This window comes from Micropterus dolomieu, linkage group LG01, assembly GCF_021292245.1.
Source record: "Micropterus dolomieu isolate WLL.071019.BEF.003 ecotype Adirondacks linkage group LG01, ASM2129224v1, whole genome shotgun sequence".
Taxonomy (NCBI): Eukaryota; Metazoa; Chordata; class Actinopteri; order Centrarchiformes; family Centrarchidae; genus Micropterus; species Micropterus dolomieu.
Window position 1 is genome coordinate 26,536,566 of NC_060150.1, and position 9,632 is coordinate 26,546,197.

Sequence of the window (9,632 nt, forward strand, 5' to 3'; positions counted from 1 at the left end):
TGTGTTAGTTGCGTGTACCGCAAACAACAGCCGCTCTTCCCTGAGGTTGTTACTGAGAAACCTGAGATGAAATGGCCCGACGAGGAAAAGTCAGCCCGGTTCTGTCTCTTCTGTGCCTGTTGTGTCAAAGCAGTGATAACAGGCTCATCTGTTCATCATCAGTGTCCTTCCTCCAGCGATGTGTCCCTGTTGTCATTAAGTCAGCATTTGAAGTATGAGCCCTCTGGTCCTCAGATGCTATCGCTGTCTCCTTTTCAACCTTTCTCTGATGATCATTTTCACGGGATCAACTGCTGTCACACAAAATCCCAATTCCTGATCTCTGCACGTGATGAGACTGTAGCTTGCTTCTATTTCTTTTTTTGTGTATACACGACACCCTGGCAGTCACACCCACACGCCCGTATAAAGAAGACACTCGCAGGCTCGCCATGACAACGTATTTACTTCTTCGTCGAGACGCTCTTCTCATTTTGGCTGGTTTACGGGGGCCCTGATTATACTCTGTTTACTGGCACTCGTAAACACAATGACAACCTGGCAGCGCTTAAACATCTGAACACTGTTATTATTTCCCCATCTAGCAAGAAGACACAAAGCGTAATCCCCGTTGCTGGATCTTGGTTATCTGCCCTGACCACAGCCGCACAAGTGTGTCATCTGCCGGGCAGACATGGAAAAAAAAACAACATAGAAAAAGAAATGCAGCGGATGGGAGAGTCTTTTTTGGGCAGCAGCTCAGTATCTGTCTGGCTCTGTCACTGCGTGTATGTTCTCTTTAATAGTGAAAGAGCTAATTATTCAATATTTTTTTAAGTGATGAAAGTGTTGTCAGGGCAAACGGAGAAGGCATTAAATTCATGGCATGTATGATGTCTTTGGCTAACTGAGTGGAATTGACAGTTTGGTTCTTGGGAGCCTCCGACTCAGACTTATTCACCACCCGTAGAGACAGAAAGAGAGAGAGAGACAGAGAGAGGAATGGCTGGGAGGGGTAATATAAAAGCACCGTTGGCAGAGTGCAAGGCAGACAGTGCCAAGGCATCTCTAACTTCATTTACAGACTCTTCTTGACATTATAAAAAAGCACAGCTCATTAAAGAAATATATAAAAGATAGATCTGGGAGCCCAAAAGTGTGAGTGATTGCTCTGTGTCGCACCCCAGACTCAAGACTGTGGCTTGGGTCGGTGTCAAATCAAAGATAGCATCAATAGACGTCGCTGTGAGTCGCCTGAAGCGTTCCTCAGGGTTCAAGCAAACAGATTTGGCTAAAAGTAACCATTCCTCGCAGTTTCACAGATTCACATTCAGTCATTTGAATGTGAATCTACATCCGGTAAACTTCTTGACAGGCTTTGCTGGAGGTGACGTTTGGCTGCAGGATGATGCACTTTCTCTCCAGTGCAGAGTTATGACTCACCTATGGTGACAGTAAGCCCTGACTCATCCTCAGACCTCGACCAGCTGCCCGAAAAAATCAAAGGAGCCGCGTAACTACATGATGATCTGTTCTAATCCTGACCTGGACTGTGGTTTTACGGGTCAGCGGCGAGCAGATTGTCGAGTCTGAGACGCCACTCTGGTTCTCATCAGGTGCTCAAGAGGAAATCAGCTTAGCTCATTACAGGCATTTCACTTTCTGCCCAGTGACACATTATTTTGATTCCACTTTCTATCTTCATAAAGGGGTTATTAGTTAAACTTAGTTATTTCTGCTATTTTTGACAATAACGTTTGACATTTACAAACATTTACAACTGCTTGGTGTTTTGACAAAATAATATTAACTCAAGGCCCACCTTTTTCTGTAGCTTTCAACCACATGTCATGGTCTTCGTCAGTAGATGGAGTCGACTCCTCATCGTCACATGACCGGAGCATAATATGACTTGATAACAGGCGGTAGTATCTGGTCATGGAGCTCTAGAAAAACTACAGCTTTCTCTACTGGTGATCCTGGGAGCAGCCATCTTGGATTTTAAGGTTGGGGTTGGTGAGGTTTGGAAATCCGACTTAAGGGGGCATTCCAGTTGAAATTTCCGACTTGGAACTGGGAAATTCTGCCATCCCATTTAAAATGGAACGCACAATATCTTTAACCTTCATAAAGAATAAGTACGTTTCTAAAAAGTGTCAAACTATTCCTTTAAATTCCTTCCTCTATTCTGTTGTTTTTTTATGGTCATGGGAACACTGTAAAGACTTAATTTTGGTTACATATGATTTTTGGTGTCCTAAGAATTGACACTTACCTCAGAGTCACTTTGGATAAGACCACCAGCTAAAAGCCTGAAACATAAATGTCAAATAAAATGTGTGTTTGTGTGTTTATTTGTCTGCCTAATTCAGCCCAGCCCTTGGTTTGTGCAGCAGGGCCTGTCTTGTTTATTGTTGTGTGTTGCTAACAACAGCACCAGATGGTAATGATGATAGTCAACCTCTCTCCTCCGCAGTCTTCTTAACAGGTGTAACCTCAGTCTCTCTCTAATTTGTCGGCTCCCGCTTGTTTTCCCTCATTTTCACCAAGTTTTGTTAAAGCTAGTCAGGGCTTTTTTGTGTGTCTTTTTTTGCCCTCTTTTTGGTCCCCCTCCATTACCCCGCGGTGATGTTAAGTGAGCTAGTATTTTTGGACTTCTAGCATGACGCCAGAAAGCATGAGACTTCTTAGCTTTCCCCTTTGGCGGTCCGTGAAACCCCACTGTCAGTGAAGCCCAAAGGCAACAGCAAAGTGGACTGAGTGTTCAGTAGCAAAGAAGAAAAGCAAAAAAAATTGAAAAAACAAGGAATAAAGAATGAGAAAATAATAAAAGGTCCTCCATGATTTATTGCTGATTTATTGAGTCTTTGGCTCTGCTCTTGTTTTAAAAAATCCCAGTTTTAGATGTTTTAGGCACAGAGCTTTGGAAATAGAGTTTTTGTATGCAGTGGTGCATTTTCAAATTCTGGGGTCTGGGGTTCTCAAAGGCAGGGACTGGTGCCTAGTCCAAAGGGGGGCCCTGGGGATCAGGGTGGCCATATAGACCTTCTCCGCCTGGTGTGACCTCAGAAAACACTGTTTTGCATGTTCTGAACGGAGCATCTGGACAGTGGCTGCCTCACACACACTGGAAACACTTAAAGCTGTGGATGGAAAGACTCACACGCTGCACCTCACAGCCCACAGTGACTTCACAACACTCAAAGAGATACTTTTTCTTCCACATTTTGTTTGTCTTTCATGTCGCTGCTGTTGACCCGTTTGCTGCTGTCACCAGCCAATCTATATGCTGAGCACAGCAGCAGTAAACACTGAGCTAATATATTTCAGGGGAACAAAAACAACCCACAAAAACTGTGTAATTGGCCTGTAATTATGGAGCTCTGATTATGGAGAATGGTGCATATTTTTAATCAGGACCAATCTGCTTTCGAGCACTGGCAACAATCAAAGAGTAGATGGAGATAGAGTGCAGAGAGGATACCTTCATAGTCTTGGAAAATCTACTTGATCTAAATTTGAAAAATGGCAACAACAAAAAAACAGAGAATAAGAAAAAAGAGGAGAGGAAGTTATGTCAAGGGCTTTTAAAAACAGTTTCTTAAAATGTGAAAGAAGACATAGCAGAGTCACTCTTTATTAAAACATCGATTTGTTTTGGCTGGGGCTGCATGACAATGGTCAGTGTCCAGTACCTGGATCAGGGGGTATCACTGCAGCAAGGGGGGAATGAGTGGAGGAAAGAGGGATCTGAGGAATATCAATAAAGGCAAAGGGACTTGCTGATAAAGCAAGATAAAGACCGAGGGAAAGATAGGACAGCGGGGAGTTTGTGGCCAGAGGAGACTGTGGAGGATTTTGTTGGAACGCTTTGATGCGCTAAAATCTCGTCCTGTGGTTTGTACTTCTGGGTTATCATGTCCTCATCTCCCTTTCACACGTGTGCACACATTCCTATCTTTGTCTGTCTAAGAACCATCAACAGAGGAAAACTGTGGAGAGTGAAGTCTATCTCTCTCCGTGGAATACACCTATTACAGAACGAACGGGAAAACTACAGGAAATTTCGTAATCGGGCCCTTATTAACCTCGCGCCTTACAAACTGTCAGCATGGGTCACGCTACATGGGAACATTTTTGGAAAACAAGGGAGGAACAGAGCAAGGAGTTGGGAATAATTAGGCGCTTATGGCAGCCTGCAAAAGCCTGAACACTGGATCCAGATCTTTGGAAAGTTTGGAAAAGGCTTTGGCGAGGTTAGAGGTGACAAAGCAGAATGGTAAAATCTTGTGTGTGTTTTCTCTGACGCCGGAGGAGTTTGGCTCTCCGTCTCTGTGGCTGTCTACGGCGACGCTAAACCCCAAACACTGTGTCCTCGCACAACCTTTTCCAGTCCGTTCTAACAATCATGGGAATGAAATTCCAGCGAAAGTGAAGGGTGCAGATTTTCATTAGCAGGAGTGAATGCTCAGGAACGCCTGTCGACTGCTGTATTGCGGTGACGGTGGCGCAAGGACGGGCTCATTAAAACAGCAGTTCAGGTTTAGACATTTGCTTTACGGGGGAATGTGGCGTGGTGGGTGCAGGAGACTGGTCGTCCCTTGGTGGCGTGTTTGTGATGGGACATCTGGGAGGGCAAAGGATGTAGCTAAGACTATTTGGTACCGTTGGACTAAAGGGAAATTTCAAGAGAATTTGCCCTCTTTTGAACGTTCTTAAGTCAGCTAGTCATCTATACCTAGTCAAGATTGAACTCCTTAAAAGCTCACAGGGCCTTAACTGTTTGTTTAGTTAACTTAAAGAGAGCGCCTTGAGGCTGCACAGCAAGGAAATCCAGATGGTCTGCTCTCTTTTAACGCCAAGTCTGTGTCATCATTTTCACTGCTGGGCAAAACTTACCTAAATCTGGACCCAAGACAGAAGACAGGTTCAGCACAAGCACACAAACACACACACACACACACACACTGACGTGCACATGGTCTTTCTCTCTGAGCGAACAGCGAGCTGAAGTAAACACGCTGGTTGCCCTGAAGAGAAGTTTGGTTTCATTGTTTAATGACTTTGCTATTTCCCACTAATGTTTTACATATGAGATAGAGATTGCTCCCATTTGAAGGGGGAAAAAAGAGAGCAGACATCCATCTTTCTCTCACTGACTCACTTGCTGCCTTTTCATTCCCACTCAAATCCTTCACGCTCAGTCATTTTCAATCTGATTTCCTCAGACAACTCAATTAGGTTGGCCGGGGCCCATTTGTTTTCGAACTAAATATTAGAGAATGGAGTTTATGAGTCATAAGAAACATCTTTCAACTCGATCCTGTTAGTCACCTTGTTTCTTGATGGCTTCTTGAAAAACGTCCTTTTTGTCCAGAATCTGAGCAAAGAGAGAAAACAGAGCAACACATGTTTGCACAGGACAGGGTGTACACACATACAGACCTCACACACAACCATGCATACCCCATACACCTCCTGAGCCTGCGTGTTTTTGTCTTTCAATAAATCCTCATTGACCCCAGAGAACTCTGCAAAATTAACCCTTTTTTTTCTTCTTGTACTTTCAGAAACCGCAGACCATGGATCAAGTAAATGTGACAAGTGAGTGGACTTTTACTTACCTCGCCTCCCAGATGAAATCCCTGTATTTTCATTCATTACAAGCTGACCTCTAACTCCCCACTCTCTGTTTTGTTCTTTCGTGTGCATTTTTGCATGTTCCTCTGATCAGCAGTGGCAGCGGTGGCGTCGGAGCTGCGCAGAAGGAGAAGGTGAAGGGCAAAGACGAGACGTATTGGAGGGAGATCAACGCCGCCATGGCCTTGACCAACTTGGCGCAGGGGAAGGACAGTGTCTCCGGGACCACCAGCTGCATCATCCAGAAGTCCTCCCATATAGCAGAGATCAAGACTGTTAAAGTGCCTCTGATGCAGAAATATTAGCCCTGACGTCGTCCTCAAATCTCTCTATGCAAACCAGAAACATTCCTGTTTCAGCAAACTTGCTGGAGTCCAAATAAACTCCCCTTGAAATGAAAAGAGAACTGCGCGGAACAAAGAGAACTCTCAGTCTTTTTGGTTGTTCTTACTGTCTTAAAAAGTGTAAAAGAGGCCTTGAACATCATTATCTTTGCTGGGTTGATGTGCGACAGACAAGTGCGACAAGTGTTGATGATAATTTCACTGCAGTATTTCCTAAAACAAGACACTTTTGTAATGTTAACTTATTTTTGATGACTCTGATTTTTTTTTATTTCTTCTTATTTTAATGCTACGAAATTTGTATTTTGCCAAAGTGCCTTTTGTTATTTAGACAAATAACTCACCGACTGTGGTCAATGCAAAGTACAGATGCTGAGGTGCCTCTTTCAAATTTGTGAAGGAATATTTGACCAAGTTTAGAGTCACAGTCATGATCCAGCATTTGTTTTGTGAATGAAAACTCCCCACAACAGCCTGTGCCTTAAGGACTGAATGAGCTCACCATTTGAGGCCCTGGTGAACTCAAATAGCATGCACACAAACACATACACACTCTCTTAGACAATACTCAGCTCTAATTCCTTGAAGGCATTGTTCTTGTTATGACTGGAGTCTTCATTTTGACTGTAAAAGGAACACTGTTTTGTCTCAGTCGACCTCTCAGTGCTGGCAGGCCAACAATAACTGTCGGATACGCAGATAAATTGCCCTAACGTGAGCAGCAGATCGATAAGCAGCCAGTGTTCTCCACCTTGTCCACGTCTCGGCCTTGGATTTCACAAACCAGCGAAGGATTCCTTTCTTATCGTGGCTTTTAGTTGCTGAAACGTGCACAAACGCTCAGCTGAACCCAAATGAAGTCACGTTCCCCCAGCAGTGACACAGATGTACGTAGATCTACAGGCATGCTTTAAGGTTCAGTGCAGTATCTGTTCTAACAGAAGAATGTCATGACCTAAAAGGGATGTTTTTGCTTTGCATTATCAGTGTTTTATGTGGACAGTATTGGCTTTTCACATGTTTGTGCTCAGAACAAGATAGTCCGGAGAAAAGCCACCACCAGCTCCCCCAGCCTTTTGATCCTCAGCCCCCTCAGCTGTTTAACATTACATTCAAATTGCTGTTTACAAGAAGCCAGTGGATAGATTTAAAAGTTTGACTTACTCCCCTTGCTTATTTTATTTTATTTTTTTTTGGTTTGTCTTCAAAACTACATTCCAGTATTATCTATTTGTCGGCCAAGCTAATGTTCAAAGTATTTGTTATTGTCAATCTGTACATGTGTGGTTGTTTTGTTTTTGATGTTTTGTACTTGGTTTCAGTTAACTGCACCAAATTAAGAGTTTCTTTTTGTCATCCAATGGAAAGAATCTCCTCTATAGAAAGTACCTATGTACGGTGCATATGTTAGAAACGTTTGCGGTGAACGATGCCGAGTTCACAAACTGGGGGGAAATCAAGTTGGACTTGTGGGAGAAGCTGAAGTTGGCTCTCTATGCTGACTTTTTAATTTTGTGTATATCTTCAAGGTACTGTTTATGTGTGTCAAAATGTACACTCCTTCATAAATTGTGCAGTTTTCATTTTTTTCGACAGACCTGGACTGTGGTCGAGGACCTTAAGAGGGAGGGAAGCTGTGCAAAGTGACTTTTTGACCTTTTTTATGTGTCTTGAATGTGCAAACTGTTAAAAAAAAGCTGCACTTACAATTCTTGGTTTTCAATCAGAAAACACACAGCCTCCACTGAGAACCTATGGATGGGTGTGTTTTTACATAAAGGTGAAGAGAAGTAAAATAAATTAAGGACAAACCTATATCATTTCTACTAGCGTGCCTACGGAAGTACAATGAAATCAATCGCACTAACCAATCCCCAGGCACTATTTGCTTATGCGGGGGGTTCTGGGCTCCCACATGTGTTTTTTATACACCTGATCCAGGCAGGGTAGCTGCGGGGTAGTGCTGGGCCAGCTCCTTGTGTTTCTAATCGCACCTCTGAACCTCGGGACCACTCGTGACCCTCACACCTCACACGATACCCACTCACTGGGAAGAGAAAGAGTGAGGAAAGAAGGCTTCAGAGACTACAGAGCAGCCTTTGTTGTTCCTACCTGCACTCCCTCCCCAACAATGACACTATGAGTACTAACAAAAGGGTTTCTATGGCCAAGACATTGGTACTGTACATGCCTTTCTCCAGTTCAAGCCCTGCTTTCACAACCATGCTGACAAATGGAAAGCTATGGTATGTATTAAAGCCTATAAATTATTATTACAGACTTTGTAAAGACGAAGAAAGTGGTGACCATAGTTTGTTTTTTTATTGTTAAGTTATATAAATTGAGATTTTTGTTTTGTTTTGATAGAGACTGGATTTTCAATCCAATGACCAAATGCATCTCTCCTTGTATTGTCCGAGTTGCTCTCATGTAATATTTCTTTTATAAAAACAGTTGTTTCTTGGTCACAGCAATGAATAAACCTCTGAATGAAATGAAGAGCTTCGTGTGTTTCATTCATTTTTTTTCTGGTTCATTTCTCTGTTTTTGGCCACTTGGAGGCAGCAAAAGAAGCTGTACGCACAACATGTTATCACCTTAATGGCTGACATGTTAGCAAAAAATTGCGTTTTTATACATCTCCTAGATACGGAGCAACATTGGCACTGATTTGGAGTTGTGTTTTTTGTCCACCTGACAAATGTATGTCCAGCATTCACTCTTTTGAGGTTTTGTCTTTCTTCTTAGAAATCTAAGGCTCTATAGCTGCTAAATGCTCCACTGTGTTCACTAGATAGTTGCTAACTGTGTCTGTCGGCTATTTGGTGCTGGTCAAGTAGTGTACAGTGGGGTTGTCAGAGCTTTTTCACTGAACAAAGGTGTTTAGTGCATCTGGAAAGAGGGTTGATGAGAGCGGTGAGACTGAACCAAAACAGTCTGCAGGAACTGCTGCGTTGGGAGATAATATTCTATGGATTTGTCATTACAAGCAAACCCTTTCACACCAGTTCAGCTTTAAAGACAAATATCACACATTTTACTTTAGCCTCAGATTATATGCGGGGTGTCAGTTTTTCATTTGAAAGGAGAAGGAAAGAACAACTTGCAAAGACAAATACAAATTTTGGCTTGCAATTTTAATTTTCTTTTGTTCATGTCACCAGGCTAAAGTCTTAATTCTAAGCCACTGCTCAACACTGATCGCAATAGTGGAGATGTTTGTTTATGACACACAAGGCGGGGTGGTTTTTATAGGCTAAACAAACTAATCATGACAAACCATTGGAGGAGCTGAATGTATACACCCGTGATCTGCCTCAACCACACACTTCACATTAGTGGTTTGAGCCCCAGCATTTGCTCTGTTTCCTGTGTATTTTTGCTACCTTTAGAAGGATGTTGGGTGTTTCACTTTATTTGTTTGACCCAGGATCAGATAGAAATCTGTCTTTCAGGAGTTCAAGGGGGCAGCAGCATGAGATAAACTGCTTTAAATAAAGAAACACTTGTGGTATTGTGAATCCTGTACGATAGAGTCAATAGACAACCAAGCCTCTCTCTTTCCTTCTCTTTCCTGTATATTAATGGCTCTACCATGCCACCATTAGTCCTGAACCTGAGCTCTGCCACAGAGCTGATGCCAAGACCCTTCTTACGTCAGATAAGACA

General features: G+C 42.9%; 1 protein-coding gene across 1 annotated transcript in view; it reads left to right on the top strand.

The window, feature by feature from the left end:
• The window catches only part of mkxa (mohawk homeobox a), a 26,423-nt gene extending 17,961 nt beyond the window's left edge, over positions 1–8,462 (top strand). The window contains exons 6-7 of the mRNA XM_046062765.1: positions 5,550–5,583; positions 5,714–8,462. Of these exons, the coding sequence (XP_045918721.1) occupies positions 5,550–5,583; positions 5,714–5,924 (245 nt within the window). The 3' untranslated portion in view covers positions 5,925–8,462. The remainder of the gene's footprint in view (positions 1–5,549; positions 5,584–5,713) is intronic.
• Positions 8,463–9,632: the final 1,170 nt, after the last annotated feature.